Consider the following 19,264-nt stretch of genomic DNA (forward strand, 5'->3'; position numbering starts at 1 on the left):
GCTACCAACTCCATCCCTCTCCCTGGCAACAGTCTGAAATTAAGCCAGTCTGTCCATAACCTTGATGTCACATCTGACCCCAAGGTGAGCTTCTGACCTCATACTCACGCCATCATTAAGACTGCCTATTTCCACCTTGGTAACTTCATCCATGTCTCAGCTCATCTGCTGATGAAACCCTCACTCATACCTTCGTTACTTCTAGACTTGACTATTCCAACACACTCCTGGCTGGTTTCCCACATTCTACCCTCCATTAAGTTGATGTCATCAAAAACTCTGATGCCCATGTCTGGACTCACACCAAGTCCCGTTCACCTATCACCCCTGCGCTCGCTGACCTACACTGGCTCCCAGTCAAGGTTCTTGGTTTTAAAATTCTTATCCTTCTTTTCAAATCCCTTTATGGCCTCACCTCTCCCTATCTCTAATCTCCACAACCATCCGAGATATGTGCGCTCCTTTCATTCTGGCCTCGAGCATCCCCGATTTTAATCGCTGCCCCATTGGTGGCCATGCCTTCAGTTGTTTCGGCTCCAAGTTCCAGAATACCTTCCCTACACCTCTCCGCCTCTCTATCTCACTTTCCTCCTTTAAGGCGCTCCTTAAAAACTACCACTTTGACCAAGCTTTTGGCCATCTGACCCAATATCTCCTTATGTGGCTCAGTACCATATTTTGTTTCATAATGCTCCTGTGAAGCGCCTTGGGGCATTTTATTATGTTGAAGGCACTATATAAATATAAGTTGTTTTTGTTAATTCCATTTGGCCAATATCAACATTGTTGTCTTGAGTTATTCTGCATATAAAAATTAGAGTAACTAATTTTCAGTTCACTATAGATACTCTGCAGTGAAAGTCACTTCCCTATACATTGGAAAACACAACACACTAAATAATCAGTTTCTATTAAAGAGTCGGAGAACTGCAATGAAGTGGTTATATCGGATTTAATTGACTGTGACAAGTCCAGTTGAAATAATTTTAATCAATTAAATAAATTTGCTCCAACTTAAAAATGTTTCCAATGTAAATGGGTGGATAATGATAAATTAATGCCTTCTCTTCTTCTGCTGTATTAGAAAAATGATGGAAGTTCTTCCGTGCTGAAAAACAAAATTCAATTGTTCTTCAGGGAAAAATTTTGTTAATGATTTCCAATATTTGCACTTAAAAACTGAGCAAGCATATTTGTCATAAAACCTCAGAAAACATCAATTGGAAGACCAGGATATGCACAGAAAATAAACCCTAAAAGCTGTAAAATATTTACATTTTCTATCATACCTTCATTAACAAAAAAAGCAGCTAGATACCAGGAGACTTTAACAGCTTCAGGGGAGTGTGGGATTTCCCATGTCATGTTCCACTCATAAGGACTTCTCTCAGGGTGCCACTGAACTGCATAAATAGGGTATTTGAAAGCTACATTCAAAGAAAAAATAATCAGATCAAACAAGACTATCACCTCCAAAAGCACTTTGGCTATCAGATTACATTTATTGTGCACACTACAAGGGGGTAAAACCTATGTTGAAAATCTCCAAGGTGAAACATCACAAACCTTAACTTGAAAGCACACCTAAATATAACAGCAAAAAATGCATTAAGATTGTTCAGAGATGTCAGTGTTTTTTATTGTGAAAATATATAGTCGTTGCAGGGCATTATCCCATTTTAGACTCACTTTTAGTGGTCACTGAAATACAACAGATCCATCTGTAACAGCCAACTTCATAGGAGCACAAAAATATATGGGGCTGGATTTTAAGAGGTTGCTGCCAAACTCGGCGGTGAGCTTAAAAAATGGGGGCCCGCACACCAAAGAGCCGCCGTAACCTCCCGCGTGACGGCTCATTTAAATGTCTGGGACAGCCTGCACCCTCCAAAAATCACAGAGGGGGTAGGCTGTCCGTCACCAGCAATGACATCAGCCGCCTGTCCGCAGGGGCTGGCGCCATTTTTAAAGGACAGGCAGTCCTGCTGGCAATTTAAATTTTTAAAAAAGTAACCCCCACCCCTCCCAAAAATTAATTAACGCTCCTTTCCCATCCTCCCCCATTACAATTACAGTAACTATTTGCCCTTCCCCCTCCCAAAAGAACTTCCCTTTTACATCTGTCCTCTCCCCCCTGCATCCCCCCCAAACAAACTGCACTGTTTACAGCTCAATCCTTCCTCCACCCATTATGTTTATTTGACCACATCCCCCCACCACACTGAAATCCTTACCTCCTCCACCTGCCCGCCCTTGCACCCCACCCCCCCCCCCACTCCACCAGTGTGGCGCTGCGTTTCCCTGGACGAGGATTTGAAGGCGCGGCAGTGGCGGGCTGAAGATCACGGTGGGCCCTCAAGATCGCAGGTAAGTCTATTTAAATGTATTCATTTTATTGATTTGGATATTTCAATTGAGGTCCTGTCGCTCAGTGGCCTTGGGGGGTGGGTGGGGCGGCGCCATGAAGCCTAGTCACCGCTGGTAGGATCGGGCCAGGCCCTCACGGCGTCGAGGTCTGTGGCGGTCCTCATCCGAAGTTATTTATTTATTTATGTAGAGATACAGCACTGAAACAGGCCCTTCGGCCCACCGAGTCTGTGCTGACCAACAACCACCTAACCCTAATACTAACCCTACCAACTACCTACACTAGGGGCAATTTACAATGACCAATTTACCTATCACCGGCAAGTCTTTGGCTGTGGGAGGAAACCGCAGCACCCGGCAAAACCCCACGCGGTCACAGGGAGAACTTGCAAACGCCGCACAGGCAGTATCCAGAATTGAACCAGGTTCCCTGGCGCTGTGAGGCTGCAGTGCTAACCACTGCCCCACTGTGCCGCCCCTATCTTCCGGTACCCCTGCCACTGCCTGAGGGAGAACAAAATCCAGCCCATGGAGTGGGTGATGATACGGTTTTGATGCTACAAGCACACACTACATATACATGATATGCAAGAAATAATAATTATGGTTACCACCTATAAAACAGTTAATTTTAACCAGCAGCAAACTGCAATCTACAAAGGTCCATTCCTTGCTCATTTCAATAAGAAAGGAGCTTCTCCATCATGTTTTCAGCTTTTCGAGGCTTAGGTTTTGCCATGTAAACTCCGGCGATCTATACTGGAAAAAGCAATCAGGGCTCCCTTAATAGTTCAGAAAGTTTATGCAATAAATGGCCAAGATGTACATATCAGGTAGGCCCAGTTTCAGTTTTTGGTGTGTGCTGAGTTACCTGGTCTCAGTCAGTAGGAGCACTACAATTAGCCTCTTATATGCCTTGGCTAAGGTGGTGAGAAAAACAGCCAGTGTCCCTACTTCCGCGAGCTATCCAGTGACCACTGCTGGAAATGTGGGTGTGTAGCCACTGGGTGAGAACAGGACCTGGCATGCCGGTGATGTGTTCAAGGTTGAATAACTTGCTGACATTCACGGTGAAGGCTCGGATATAACGAATTTCAATATTTATAATGTCTTATGATGTACCAAGTGCTTTACATATTACTTTACAAATTACTCTGATAAAACATGGTAGTCAATTGTGCACAGCAAAATTTCATTAATTGCAAACATAAATATTCCCCAATTCTATAAAGAAAAGCAGAGGGTGGCTGTTGCCCTTGGAACTCTAATATTGTGAGCAGTCCATTTCTCCAAGAGGATAAAGCAGAAAAATTTGTAAGAAAAAACAATTTTAGATTTTTTTTAGAATTCGAAAGCCTTGTAAGCAGCGGTGTACCGTGATGCAATTATACCATCGGCACATTATAGCCATAACGAGAGGAAGCATCTGGTAGAATGAATGACTTTTAGAACTAAATGTGAAGCTCTATAACTAATAGAGTACAGCTGGAGAATAATGTTCATCTCTCTCTCAGCCTGCTCAAATCACTTGCCCCACGTCTCCTCTGCTTAACTGTAATACAGGAAACCATCTGGCAGCTTCACTGAGTTAGGAATTACAGTAAAAATAGTGGGATCGTTACAAGTTGGAAAGCCAATAAATAACTCAAAATAAAAATTTTGGGCGGTACAGTGGCGCAGTGGTTAGCACCGCAGCCTCACAGCTCCAGGGACCCGGGTTCGATTCTGGGTACTGCCTCTGCGGAGTTTGCAAGTTCTCCCTGTGTCTGCGTGGGTTTTCGCCGGGTGCTCCGGTTTCCTCCCACATCCAAAAAGACTTGCAGGTGATAGGTAAATTGGCCGTTGTAAATTGCCCCTAGTGTAGGGGAGGGGGGGGGGGGGTGATGGGGAATATGGGATTACTGTAGGGTTAGTATAAATGGTTGGTTGTTGGTCGGCACAGACTCGGTGGGCTGAAGGGCCTGTTTCAGTACTGTATCTCTTAAAAAAAAAACACTGATTCAGCTTTCTGAATATAAAGGATTAAATAAGGATATAAAAATAAACACCAAAACTGAAATTATATATTATACATATTGCACAATTAATTTCCAATGGTTTGCTCAAAAACTCTTTTCAGATCAGTGGTAGTTATTTTCATTTACCTTCCACAGTGGACACAAATTCCACTTGTTGGCTGTCCATATTAGTACTGAGAATTCTGTAGAAGTTACTCAACATTTTGTTGTTGGTAAAGTTCTAAAATTTATCACAAAAGAATTTCAACCAGAAATATGGAAATAAATCAAAAACATTTTTGTCACAGTATCTATATTGTGCAACTGAAGTGTGTTTTTTGTATAAGAAATGGAAGTTGTATATTTGCACAATGCAGTTGACTCTATAATACATGTAAAAACTAACTGTATTTTGATTTAATGTTAACCATTAAGTAATCGTGGTAACCACCATAGGAAAACAACTGTCCAGGTTGCAGCATCGCAATGGCCCTGAATTTCAAACAAATTAATTTGAAGCAATAAAAGTTTCACTAGATTGATTCCTGGGATAAGAGAGTTATCCTAATGAGGAGAGATGGAGTAGAATTGGCCAGTACTCCCTGAAGTTTAGAAGAATAAGAGTTGATCTCATTGAAATATGCAAGATTCTAAAAGGACTTGAAAGGGTAGATGCAGAGAGGCTGTTTCTCCTGGCTGGAGAGTCTAGAACTAGGCGGCATAAACTCTGGATAAGGGGTCGACCATTTCGGACTGAGCTGAAGAGAAACTTTTTCACTTAGAGGGTTGTGAATTTTTGGAATTCTCTTCCCAGAGGGCTATGGATGCTCAGTTGTTAAGTCTATTCAAGGCTGAAATTACTAGATTGTTGGACTCTAAGGGAATCGAGGAATATTGGAATCTGGCGGGAAAGTCATGATATTATATTACCTAATGGCGGATCAGGCTCAAGGGCCCAACAACCTTCTTCTCCTGCTCCTGTTTCTTATGCTCTTATGAGCCTCTTCTTATCCTGGCAGGACAAAGTCACAAATGCAGCCGTCCTCTCAAAGGCAGAACTCCTAGGTTTGTTGGCACTAATCAAACAGAAGCGGCTTTAGTGGACCGGACACGTCCGCAAGATGGAAAACGGTCGTATACCCAAGGCCCTTCTGTATGGTGAGGTAGTCAGGGCCAGACAACCAGTGGGGCATCCAAAGCTCCACTTCAAGGATCCTTGCAAGCATGACATGAAGGCCCTAAATATCGACTATCGCACCTGGGAGTCACTAGCTGGGGAAAGAGGGAAATGGCAACACATCCTGTGGACTGGTGTGCATGACCACAATGACCAGTGGCTACAGCAGCTTGGCAACAGATGCCAACATTGAAAACAACTCACTGCATCACTTGGCAGCTTCACGTGCGGTGCTTGTGGAAAAAACTGCCTCTCAAGGATTGGCCTTCACAGCCATCAGCAAAGGTGCACCAAGAGAAGACACCCACCTAAATGGATTGTTTGCTGTGTGTCCATCATCTTTCATAGATGAAAGGATGCCAACCACATCCTTCCTCATTTAACTATCAGCATAAATCTCTTTTCCCTTCTCCCTCTTATTTAGCTTCTCCTTAAATGCATCCATGCTATTGGCAACAATTGCTCTCTGTGATAGTGAGTTCCACATTCTCATCATTCTCTGGGTAAAGAAGTTTCTGAGTTTCATAAATAAAAGCAAAATACTGCAGATGCTGGAAATCTGAAATAAAAACAAGAAATGGTGGAAATACTCAGCAGGTCTGGCAGCATCTGTGAAGAGAGAGAAGCAGAGTCAACGTTTAAGGTCAGTGACCCTTCTTCAGAACTGACACATATTAAAAATGTTTTAGAAATTTATTAGAAAATATTTTCCTCAACCGAGGATTCCCCCCCACTGTGGTTGACAGGGCCCTCAACCGCATCCGGTCCATTTCCCGCACCTGTACCCTCACCCCTTCCCCTCCCTCCCAGAACGGTGACAGGTTCCCCTTTTCCTCACTTTCCACCCTACCAGCCTCCACATCCAAAGGATCATCCTCCACCACTTCCAGCGTGGTGCCAATACCAAAGGCATCTTCCCCTCCCTGCATTCCAAAAGGGTCGTTCCCTCCGCGACACCCTCGTACACTCCTCCATTATCCTCACCACCTCGTCCCCTTACCCTGAAATTGCAGGAGGTGTAATACCTGCCCATTTACCTCCTCTCGCCTCACTATCCAAGGCCCCAAACACTCCTTTCAGGTGAAGCAGCGATTTACTTGTACTTCTTTCAATTTAGTATACTGTATTTGCTGCTCACAATATGATCTCCTCTACATTGGGGAGACCAAACGCAAATTGGGTGACCGCTTTGCGGAACACCTCCGCTCAGTCCATAAGCATAACCCCGAGCTTCTGGTTGCTGGCCAATTCAACACCACCCCCCGCTCTCATGCTCACATCTCTGTCCTGGGATGCTGCAGTGTTCCAGCAAACATCAACGCAAGCTCGAGGAACAGCATCTCATTTACTGATTAGGCACGCTACAGCCTGCGGACTGAACATCGAATTCAATAATTTCAGAGCATGGCGGGCCCCCCCTTTTTATGTTTAGTTTATTTTTTCTTTTTTATTTGGTTATTTTATTTTAGATTTTTTAGTGTTTTTAATTTGTTTCTACGGTGCCTACCAATTGTTGCGGTTTAAAAAAAAGTTTGTGTGTTTGGAGTGCTTTGTGCTTTACAGTCTATTCACACCCTCTCTGTACTAATGCTTTGTCTTTCAGCACACCATTAACATACCGTTTGCCTTTGCTCCATGACCTTCTGGCCAGTTATTCTCTGTGACCTTGTCCTATCAACACCTCCTTTGTTATCTCTTGCCCCACCCCCCCCTTTACTTGCTTAAAATCTTTTACATTTCTAATATGTCAGTTCTGAAGAAGGGTCACTGACCTGAAACGTTAACTCTGCTTCTCTCTCCACAGATGCTGCCAGACCTGCTGAGTATTTCCACCATTTCTTGTTTTTATTTCTGAGTTTCATAGTTGATTTTGGTGACTATCTTATATTGATTGCCTCTAGCTTTGCTCTTCCACACAACTGCAAATATTTTCTCTGAGTCTACTCTATAAAACCTTTCATAATTTTAAAGACTTCTATTAGGTCAGCTCTCAGCCTTCTCTTTTCAAGGAAAAGAGATCCAACCTGTTCATCCTTTCCTGACGGGTATAACCTTGCAGTTCTGCTATCATCCTTGTAAATCTTTTTTTTTACACTTTGTCTAGTGTCTCTATTGCTTTTTTATAATAAGGCAATCAGAACTGTACAGTACTCCAAAGAGTGGTTTAACTAAGGTTTGATACAAGTTTAGCATAACTTCTCAACTGTTGTTGGAGTCATAAAATCTTTTATAAAAATAATTTATTTCAAGAGGAATATTAAAATAATGGTGGAAAGCAGGAGAGTGGGATTATTTGCGTAGCTCATGTTACAAAAGTGCTTCCATTATTTTTAATTTTTATTTGAGGACGGAGTACGGGGGACATGAACAAGATACTGGAGAGTAATAGGGAATTCTGGTCAAAAGGAAAAGTAACTCCTTATCCCTCAAGTGATGCAGGTAAACGTATAGTTATACTTATGGATACAGGAGCCACCCAAACTCTTTTGCTGGGGGAAAGCATAACTTTTCCACCAGACAGCACATTGAATACCAAGATTTTAGTGAATGGTATCGGTGGGGAATATATACCCATACCTTTGTATCGGGTGCACCTGGAGTGCGACCTAATGTTTGGAACGGTAACTATAAGAGTTGTTCATAGGTTGCCTGTAGACGGAATTGACCTACTCCTGGGGAATGATTTGGCCAGAGCTAAAGTTGTAGCTTCTCCAATAGTCATGGAAAAACCAAGTAAAGTTAAAGAGACAGAACAGTTGCAGAAGTGACCCGAGCAATGGCTAAACAAGTTCCATTGCCAGAGGTAAAATTGGCACCACAGACACATAGCCGAATATCTGAAACTTTCTTTGGGGATTTTAATAATCTGAAGGAAATGTTCATTAAGTCTTTTTTGATCAAGCCTCAGCAAACCGATCATAGTTAAATAAAGAGTCATAATCGGCTCTAACTGAAGCTGAAGCAAAAGGAGTTCCGGGAGGCTACTATATTAAAAATGGGATTCTGATGAAGAAATGGAGATCTGAGGACAAAGAATGGACAGTTGTTCATCAGATAGTAGCCGCACCCAAATATCACTGGAAAATATTAAGGATAGCCTATTAAATTCCGATGGCGGGACATGTGGGGATCCGGAAGACCCAATCACGTACAGGCCGACATTTTTACTGGCCAGGTCTTTCCAAGGAGTGGTGCAGTTTTGTAAAACGTGCCATACATATCAGATTGTGGGAAAACTGCAACCAGCCATAAAACCGGCACCTCTAATTCCCATACCAGTTTTTAGGAAACCATTTAGTAGGGTGTTGGTAAACTATGTACGACCTTCACTGAAAACAAAAACGGGACACCAATATATACTCATTATCATGGATATGGCTACTTGGTTCCCAGAGGCCATTCCTTTGAAAACAATTTCAGCTAAGAAAGTGGTAGAGAAGTTAACCCAGTTCTTGACTAGATATGGATTACCGATTGAGATTCAGTTGGATCAAGGTTCCAATTTTCTGTCCAAAATTTTCCAGCAAGTTATGAATAATTTGGGTATAACACAGTTAATGCCTTCAGCCCACCACCCACAGACACCAGGAGCTTTAGAACAGTACCATCAGACCCTCAAAACGATGATCAGGGCAAACTGTCGTGAATCTGAAGATCGGGATAAAGGGCTAGAATTTCTTTTATTTGCCACTAGGGATTCATCTAACGAGTCTACCAGTTTTAGTTGTTTTGAATTAGTTTACGAACATGAGATAAGAGGTCCTCTAATATTAATTAAAGGTTTTTAGAACAGAGGGATTAATCTTCTGATAGATTACGTACTCGTGTTCCGGGAGCAGCTCACGAGAGCCTGCAAAGTGGCTCAGGACCACCTGAAAGCTTCCCAAACAACCATAAAGAAATGGGGAGACAAGCATAAGACCCGAACATTTCAATCAAGGAATGAGGTGTTAGTATTACTGCCTTTACAGGATGAAGCGCTGAATGCACGGTTCAGTGGTCCGTATCAAGTGGTCAAAAGAATTGGTAAAGTAAATTATTTGATTGACACCCCAGATCGCCAGAAAAATCAGCTGTGTCATATCAATATGTTGAAACAATATCATCGCTGGGAGGAGGATAAACAAGCACAGGTATGTCAGGTAGCAAGGAACAGTGAAGGATGAAAGGGATAGTGAAGTTGAGGCAGGAGGAGACCTAGACAATTCTCATATTAAACCTCCGACTATCCTGTTAGCTAATACTGAATTGTTAGGGAGATTGGACATTATACTTTCATATTTAGTTGCAGAGCCAAGCAAGGCTACTCACAGCAGTTAAAGAAATCTGTAGGGACAAGCCATGATGTACAACCTTAACCACACATGATGTGGATGTCGGGGAATCCTTTCCTATAAAACAGCATCCTTATCACCCAAGTCCAGAGAAACAGGCCCAGGTGAAAACAGAAATCCAATACATGTTGGAAAACCACCTAATTGAACCTAGTCAAAGTAGCTTGAGTTCCCCAGTCATGTTAGAGCCTAAACTTGACAGTTCAACTAGATTCTGCACAGACTACAGAAAGGTTAATGCAGTAACAAAGGCAGACTCCTACCCAATTCCTCACTTGGAAGACTATATTGACAGAGTGGGCAGTGCCATGTTTCTTACAAAGATAGATTTATTAAAGAGATACTAGCAGGTTCCTTTAACAGCCCAAGCTAAAGAAACATTGGCCTTTGTCACACCGTACGGTCTTATCCAATGCCGAGTGATGCCATTCGGGCTAATAAATGCCCAGTCACTTTTAAGAGACTAATGAACCAAGTGGTAGCCAGTGTTCTTAACTGTGTGGTTTACCTTGACGATGTGCTGGTACACAGTGACAGTTGGAAGAACCACTTGGAACAATTAGAAGCTCGGTTTACAAAATTACAGTCGGGTGATTTGGTAATAAACTTTGCCAAAAATTCAAAAATGCCAGACTATTCCGATGGGGTTTACTATTACAGCCCCATGACTTAAAGATTATCTGCACTGCAGAACAAAAACATAATTGTGACTACTTTTTCTGGAACCTAACTTTTCTTTGAGTTATCGGAGTGCAAAGATGGTACAAAGCCGAACTGTATTAGCTACAGGTGAAGAGTGAATGAGAATGAGTATGTAAATGTGTTTTAATATTTTTCATCTTCTGTTTTTTTCACTTTGTAATAAAACGCATTTAAAAATGGCATTGTATTCCTCCAAGGATGGAGGTGTTACAAAAGTGCATCCTTTTTAAAATATTTTATTTTTTGAGGACTTGCGTTAAGACTAAAACGATTCCACGGATGTGTTTTTTTTTTAAAAACCAAGTTCACCAAAAGAACACTTGAGAAGTGGCTTGAAAACCACCTGTGCAGGAAATCATGTGCGTTGGGCTCAATAAACAACAGAACCCTTGGTGATGTGGGGAAAAACAGTTACAGAGAAGCCATAGGTCAAGAGTTATACAAGTCAGCAGATCGAATCTCTGTTTGGGGTTTGGGCATTGTTTTCAGCAGTTGGGGTGTGAACTGCTTGAAGACAATTGGTATTTTCCTGCCAAGGAAAAAAAGAAACCAGCTCTCCTCCTTCTCTACCTCTTTGAAGAAATCCTGCAAAGAGCCAGTGCGGGACAGCTAAAATCCCTGGTGCTGCATAGCTCCCGAGAAGCTGGAGAAAAAAAAACGGCGATTCATAGGAATAGGAGTAGGTCATTCTGCCCATCGAGCCTGCTCTGCCATTCAATATGATCTATGCCTTTTTCCCCACACAATCCTCATATCCTCTTATGTCATTTGCACTTAGAAATCTGTCAATCTCTGCTTTAAACATACTCAATGACTGAGCTTCTACAGCTCTCTGGGGGTAGAGAATTCCAAAGATTCACAACCCGCTGAGTAAAGAAATTTCTCCTCATCATTGTCCTAAGTGGCTTCCCCCTTATTTTGAAATTGTGTCCCCTGGTTCTAGACTCCCCAATCAGGGGAAACATCTTAGCTGCATCTACCCTGTCTATCTCTAAGTATTTTGTAGGTTTCAAGGAAATCACCTCTCATTCTTCGAAACTCTAGAGAATACAGGCCCAGTTTCCCCAATCTCTCTTCATAGGACAGTCCCGCCCTCCCGGGAACAAGTCTGGTGAACCTTCATTGCACTCCCTCTATGGCCATAATATCCTTCCTAAGGCAAGGGGACCAAAACTGCACACACTACTCCAGGTGCAGTCTAACCAAGATTCTATACAATTGAAGCAAGACTTCACTACTCCTGTACTCAAATCCTCTTGTGATAAAGGGCTTCTTAACTGTTTGCTGCGTCTGTATGTTAGCTTTCAGTGACTTATTGACATGCACACCCAGGTCCCTTTGTACATCTACACTTTCTAATCTCTTACCATTTCAGAAATAGTCTACACATCTGTCCATCCTACCAAAGTGGATAACCTCATATTTTTCCACATTATATTTCATCTGCCACGTTCGTGCCCATTCACCAAGTCGGTCCAAATCCCCTTGAAGCCACTTTGCATCTTCCTCAACACATATTCCCACCTAGTTTTGAGTCATTCGTGAACTTGGAAATACTACATTTGGTCCCCGTGTCCAAATCATTGATATATGCTGTGAACAGCTGGGGCCCAAGCACTGATCCCTGCAGTACCCCACAGCCTGCCAACTTGAGAATGACCCATTTCTTCCTACTCTCTGCTTTTTGCCAGTTAACCAGTCCTTAAGCCATGTCAGTATATTACCTCCTATCCCATGTGCTTTAATTTTGCTAACCAACCTCCTGTGGAAGACTTTATCAAAGGCCTTTTGAAAATACAAGTATATCATGTCCGACTCCCCTTTATCAATTCTGTTAGTAACATCCTCAAAAAACCCCAACAGCTTCGGCAAACGTGACTTCCCATTCATACATTCATGTTGACTATGCCCAATCAGATTATCATCCAGGTGTCCACTTATCACATCCTTTAGAATAGATTCTAGCATTTTCCCCAACGACTGATGTAAGGCTAACAGGTCTGTAATTCCCCGTTTTCTCCCACCCTCCTTTCTTAAATAGCGGGCCGACATTTGCCACCTTCCAATCTGCAGGAACCGCTCCAGAACCAATAGAATTTTGGAAGAAGATCACCAATGCATCCACTATCTCCATAGCGACCATTTTTAACACTCTTGCATGTAGGGCGGCACAGTGTTTAGCACCGCAGCCTCACAGCTCCAGCGACCTGGGTTCAGTTCTTGGTACTGCCTGTGTGGAGTTTGCAAGTTCTCCCTGTGACCGCGTGGATTTCTGCCGGGTGCTCCAGTTTCCTCCCACAGCCAAAGACTTTTGCAGGTTGATAAGTAAATTGGCCATTGTAAATTGCCCCTAGGTGGTAGGAGAATGGTAGGGAATGTGGGATTAATTAGGATTAGTATAAATGGGTGGTTGTTGGTAGGCACAGACTCGGTGGACCGAAGGGCCTGTTTCAGTGCTTTATCTCTAAAGTAAATAAATAAATATCAGGTCCTGTGGGCTTATCAACCTTCAGCCCCATTAATTTCTCCAATACAACCTTCTTACTAATATTAATTTCCTTCAATTCCTCATTCCCCTAACCCCGTGGATCTCTAATTCTGGGAGATTTCTTGTATCTTCCTCAGTGAAGACAGACACAAAGTAATCATTTAGCTTCTCTCTCATTTCTCTATTCCCCATTATAAATTCTCCTGACTCTGCCTTTAATGGATCCACATTTGTCTTAGCTAAACATTTCCTTTTTTCATGCCTACAGAAGCTTTTACAGTCCATTTTAATAGTTTTTGCGAGCTTACATTCATATTCTATTCTCCCTTTATCAGTTTCTTCATCCTCCTTTGCTGTATTGTAAAATCCTCCCAATCCTCAGGTTTACTACTATTTCTGGCAACTTTACGGGCCTTTTCTTTTAATCTTATACAATCCTCAACTTCCTTTGTTATCCATGGATGACTGCCTTTACTTTTGGGATTTTTGTGCCTTAAAAGGAATATATAGTTGCTGTAAACAATGTAATATTTCTTTAAAGACTATCCATTGCCAATGTACTGTCATCTCAGCCAATTTGCCCCTCACACCTTCATAATTTCCTTTGTTCAAATTTAACACCCTGGCTTCAGATTGAACTACCCCATTTTCAAACATAATGTAAAATTCTATCATATTATGATAACTCATACCTAAAGGTTCTTTTACAACACGATTAATTAGCCCTTTTTCATTACAGAATATTAGATGTAAAATAGCCTGTTCTCTAGTCGGCTCCTCAACATGCTACCCTAGAAAACCATCCCCAACAGACTCCAGAAACTCGTCCTCCATAGCATTAGTACTCATTAGGTTTATCCAGTCTATATGCAGATTGAAGTCACCCATGCTACATGCTTCTCATCTCCTGATTAATACCATGCCCCACACTACTGCTACAGTTTGGTAGTGAAGGGGTTAAGTAGAAACAAGTTGAGTTTTAGAAAAGCATCTCAGCAGAATTTAACAGTCAGGTTAAACAAACCTGAAACAAACACGCTGCTAGGGTAAAGGGCAGGATTAGGAAGTGAAGGTTGGAGCTGGGGCTACAAGGCCACTGTTTCCGTGGAAGGTTGGTGTGATGGAAAACAAAGAGATAATAGGCTTCGGATGGAGCCATCTGGTATGTGTATTGATAAGGTTGAGGATGTGAGTGCATTGGAATATGTAATCAATCACCATTGTTTTATGATCGGTCATATCAATCATCCGCTGTTTGAACACATGGCATGATAAGAATGGTATATAAGTTTGTGCTCTTGAATGTAAAGTCACAGTATTACCTCGGAATACCCGAGGTGGTATCTCTCCCTGCGTACGCTTGAATAAACGATTGAACAACCTGTACCCGAGTCTCCTCGTGTGGTGATTGAGTTGTCCCACAACAGTAGCCTATAAACAACTCCTACCAATGTTTGCTGCCCCTTGCAGTTTCTTAGCTGCACCCAAACAGATTCCACGTTTTGTTCTGCCCATCGGAGATCCTCCTCTACAAATGTACTGATCCCATCCCTTATTATCAGCGCACCACCACCCCCTTTTCCTTTTTGCCTGTCCTTCCTAAATGTCAAAATATCCTTGAATATTCAGTTCCCACTCTTGGTCACCCTGTAGCCACGTTTCTGTTATGGCAATTAAATCATACCCATTTACCTCTATTTGGGCCTTTAAATCAGCTACCCTGTTCTGAATGCTGTGTGCCCTTTACCTTGTCTTCTTGACATTCTGCATTCTAGCCTAGTTGATGCTCCCCTTTGTTTCGCCTGCCTTCTAATGTCACTTGCTACTTTTCTACCCCGTGTTGCCAGCTTTATTTCCTTCCAATTTGAGTTACCCTTCAGACAAGCTAGTTTAAACCCTCCCCAACAGCACTAGCAAATCTCCCTGCGAGGATGTTAGGTCCGGTCCTGTCAAGGTGTAGCCCGTCCATCTTGTACAGGTCCCACCTGCCCCAGAACCGGTCCCAATGCCTCAGAAATTTGATGCCCTGCCTCCTACACCAATTCTCCAGCCATGTGTTCAGTCGATCAATCCTCCTGTTCCTATGCTCACCAGTACGTGGCACTGGGAGTAACATTTACTGCCACAGGAACGCCTGTCTGATCCCCTATCAAATCCCATATCACTATTGCTCTTCCACTTTTTCTTCCTCCCCTCCTGTGCAGCTGACCCACCCGTGGTGCTACAGAATTTGCTCTGGCTGCAGTTCCCTGAGGAACCATCGCTCTCACCAGTATCCAAAATGGAAAGTGTGCACTAGCAGAAAACACTGATGCCACATTTCTCCTGGAAAGCCTACTAGAATAATTCTCGACATCTTCAGAATGGACTGCTTCTAAAATGATCCCAGTGTCCCATCTCCGTATACCCGGACGCCAGACAAAAAAGGGACAACTGACATCCTTCCATATCTTCTTTTTTCATCAATTAGCAAGTATTTGGCCAAAGCAGTCTTTTTTTTTGTAACAGTCCTCTGCAGAGAGAATTTCTGTATTTTCTTTCCAGTGTGTGTGTGTATAATTAGGGAATTTAAAAAAGGAACTTTCATATTTCAATCTGTGTGTATTAACTTTGCTTTGTTACTGGTTAAAGTTTTGTTTTATAATAAACTAATAATTTTGTTTACTACAGAAACCTGTTAGGTGTGCTTTATTCCAGGATATAAAAAAAAAATCGGTTATATGACTGGCTGTATCGGTAACTGGGTAAACATTTAAATATATGTTTTAATCTGTGGAGAAGTGGAACTAGAAAAGACAGTGCACTCCTGCCTTGGTCATAACACTCATGTGGTACGCTCTTTTGAAGTTGTGGCTGGGTCACATTGTTGAAAGAGAATAAAAAGAATTCTACCTATAGCTAATTTGCTCTTTATTGCAACTGAGTCCCAATGTTGACACTGTGTGCCAACAATGAAATGTATTCCATTCCCCTGCATTAACTGTGCCTCATCTTAATCACATTTTCTGGTTTTGCATTTTTAAAATGGAGATTTTTGCATGTCTTCAGAGTCAACTTGCAAACCAGCTTGAAACAGCTACATGTCAACTTAGATTAAAGGAAATATATACCAACTGTCAAAAATCTCCAATCTGTAATCAGAGTTGAACTTTATTCAACAAATGAGTCACAATAGATACATAAATGATCAGGTTTAATAATATAAATCTTTATTTTTTTTAAAATTATATTTTAAATTTGAAGAAAATCTCCCTAAAAGACGCCACGTTTCTACATCTTAAACTTAAAATGAGTATCTCAAGGAACAGTGTAACTACAGTTTAAGGATAATTACAACTTAAAAGTATATTAAATAAAATAATGGTAGTTGAAAAGGCTTCCTAAATCTTACCTTCATAGAGATGCTCCAATCGTGGTGGTGTCCTGTCAGAGGTTTAATTTGTAATGCCTGCAACAGATCTTTCGGAAAGTTCCTGAACATTCGACTATGCAGAGCATCTGAACAAAATAACAGAAACTGAAACAAACGCTTATTCAGCTATTCCTTCAATCGCTTGATGATTAATTCTTCACTTTTAGGATCCTGATCACTCTCGACCAGTAATTATCCCTCAACCAGCATCACTAAAACAGATTATCCAGTCGTTATTGCATTGGTGATTGTGGGACCTTGCTGTGCATTCATTGGCTGCCACAGTTCCTACATTTCAACTGTAACTACACATCAAAACCACTTAATTGGCAGTACAGCGCTTTGGGATATCCTGAAATCATGCAAGATGCTATATAAATGCAAGCCTTTCTTTAATTGGACGCCAAGTTGTAGACAGTTTTACAGACTGAAATTATAAAATTTTATGTTTGTAATAATCAAATATTACCTATTGATAGCTTTAGTAAATGCAACAGGTTTAATTAAACACTGATGAAATTGAAGTCACATCTGTTGAGAGTACAAGGATACATCTGTCCTGTGGATATGCTTATCACAGTAAATCACATTTCACGAGCAATGCAAGAGCTGTCATATTATTGCAGAATGTACAGTGGTGGACATCTTCATTTATTATTCAGGAAGCCAAACAAAAAGGGGTTGCTGTAAGAGATTTTTAATTAAGTATGGTTTCATTTCTAAATTTGCGTAGCAAACCAACTTAATAGTATCATCACTGCTTATCTGATCAGGAGCAGCAGCATCTATCAGCTAATTATAAAAATGTAACTTGAACATATATTGGAATGTAAAACCTAAAAAAGGGACGGGAGGAGGCATGTGTGTTTATTCTTTAACATCATGTGGAAGGAAAAGCCAATGCACATGCACAAAGCAGATACATATAGTGGTTAGCACCGCAGCCTCACAGCTCCAGGGACCCGGGTTCAATTCTGGGTACTGCCTGTGCGGAGTTTGCAAGTTCTCCCTGTGACCGTGTGGGTTTTCACCGGGTGCTCCGGTTTCCTCCCACAGCCAAAGACTTGCAGGTGATCGGTAAATTGGCCGTTGTAAATTGCCCCTAGTGTAGGGAGGGAATATGGGATTACTGTAGGGTTAGTATAAGTGGGTGGTTGTTGGTCGGCACAGACTCGGTGGGCCGAAGGGCCTGTTTCAGTGCTGTATCTCTAAATAATAGTTACAGACTTATGTGTTTTAGGATTATATTGGATTTAAAGAAAACAATTCAGAGTAATTGCAAATGAACAGTACCCAATACAACGAACATCTGGCCAGCAGGAACCTTGACAACAAAATACAAGTTGTTGTACTGCACAGTTATCTAGATCATCAGAACAAGATAGTTTGTGGCATAATAAGCAATATTAGCAAAATTTTGAAAGGAATTTTCAGCATATCTTACCTTTTGTAAGATTCAAAGGGAGAGGTAGATTAGAAGTATTTGTTGTAGTAAGGAGGTTTTCTCCACTGGTAAGAACTGTCAGTTCTTCAAACCCAAGACAAATTCCCAACACTGGGAAGTGAATCCCTTCATCTTTTGCCTGCTAAGTCAAATAAATAGTAATAGTACCCTCTACCAAAAATAATACTCCTAATAGCTAGTGCTTTTAGATTTTATTAGCAGTGTCTCTCCAGTTACTTAAATGAATGTTAATGTAAAAAAGTATCATCTTTAACAGGGCACGAGCTTCAAAAAAAATAGATATCAAATATAGATGGGGAGTTAAGAGAGGTGACTTTTTAATGGTTGAATTCGTAGGTTTTAAAAAGGCATTTAAACACAGAGAAAGATGATGTGAGATAGAGTTGTTTCGGGAGAGAGTCCAAGGAGTAGAGCCAAGACAGCTGAAAGTTCTGCCATAATTGATAGAACCTGAATAAAAGGGGTAACATCAGAGGCCAAAATTAGAGGAACACAGGACCTGGGACATGCCATAAAGCGATTTGTAGATGAGGACAAGAATTTTGAAATTAATGTTCTGGGAGATAGGGAGGTAATGTAGGTTGGCAAGGATTGGAGTGATGGGCAAGTGTAACTTAGTATGCAATAGGATGAGGCAATTTTGGATGAGTTGGAATTTATGGAGTGCAGCGTGAGAGGATGGCCAAGAAGCCACTGGAGAAATTGGTATGCATTTCACTGGTTTTTGGTGGATCGCAAAACACATCAATTTAGCTGTGGGATGACCTTGTGCATTCCACTGCAAGATTCACGAGGCCCATTTTTAAGCATACCAGCCAGGTATGTAAAACAGGAGTGAGGCCCCTTAAATATGTAAATTGGGGGCCTAAAGCCTGTTAAAGGACTCTGACAAATTCGGCACTAATGGGATTTTTCAGTGGTCCCCATGGCCACCAAAGGTGAATGTTCAAAATGTGTTTTAAGATGCACCTTCCTGTTGAGCTAGGAGGAACAGGAGTGCTCCCTTTCCCAACTCTCTCCCATCCCCACCTGCTCTATGCCCCGCATGCCTCTCCATCCTGGGGGTTACCTGAGGACCACTGCTCCAAGGCAGGTAGCCTGACATTGACATCTCCCATCATTTGAGCTGTCTGTGGAGGAGCAACAGTGCCAAAGAGACTTAGCTACTCCACTTCAGCAGCAATCTAGCTGACTGAAATGACTGAAATTTCAAAGTGTAGACAGCAAGGACACCTTCCTGAAGCCAGTAGGGTCTTTCTTTAAATAAGCAGATTGAGTTCCAAGTGCATCATTGAGTTCCAAATGGTATTTTTACCTGCCTG

General features: G+C 41.8%; 1 protein-coding gene across 1 annotated transcript in view; it reads right to left on the bottom strand.

Moving 5' to 3' along the window:
- Nucleotides 1-986: 986 nt before the first annotated feature.
- Nucleotides 987-19,264, bottom strand: part of LOC137370275 (gamma-glutamyl hydrolase-like) — a 38,754-nt gene continuing 20,476 nt past the window's right edge. Inside the window, exons 5-9 of the mRNA XM_068032651.1 lie at nucleotides 17,922-18,060; nucleotides 16,457-16,563; nucleotides 4,512-4,605; nucleotides 1,290-1,427; nucleotides 987-1,108 (exon numbers count right to left, since the gene is read on the bottom strand). Of these exons, the coding sequence (XP_067888752.1) occupies nucleotides 987-1,108; nucleotides 1,290-1,427; nucleotides 4,512-4,605; nucleotides 16,457-16,563; nucleotides 17,922-18,060 (600 nt within the window). The remainder of the gene's footprint in view (nucleotides 1,109-1,289; nucleotides 1,428-4,511; nucleotides 4,606-16,456; nucleotides 16,564-17,921; nucleotides 18,061-19,264) is intronic.

This window comes from Heterodontus francisci, chromosome 5 (genome assembly GCF_036365525.1).
Source record: "Heterodontus francisci isolate sHetFra1 chromosome 5, sHetFra1.hap1, whole genome shotgun sequence".
NCBI classification, from domain to species: domain Eukaryota; kingdom Metazoa; phylum Chordata; class Chondrichthyes; order Heterodontiformes; family Heterodontidae; genus Heterodontus; species Heterodontus francisci.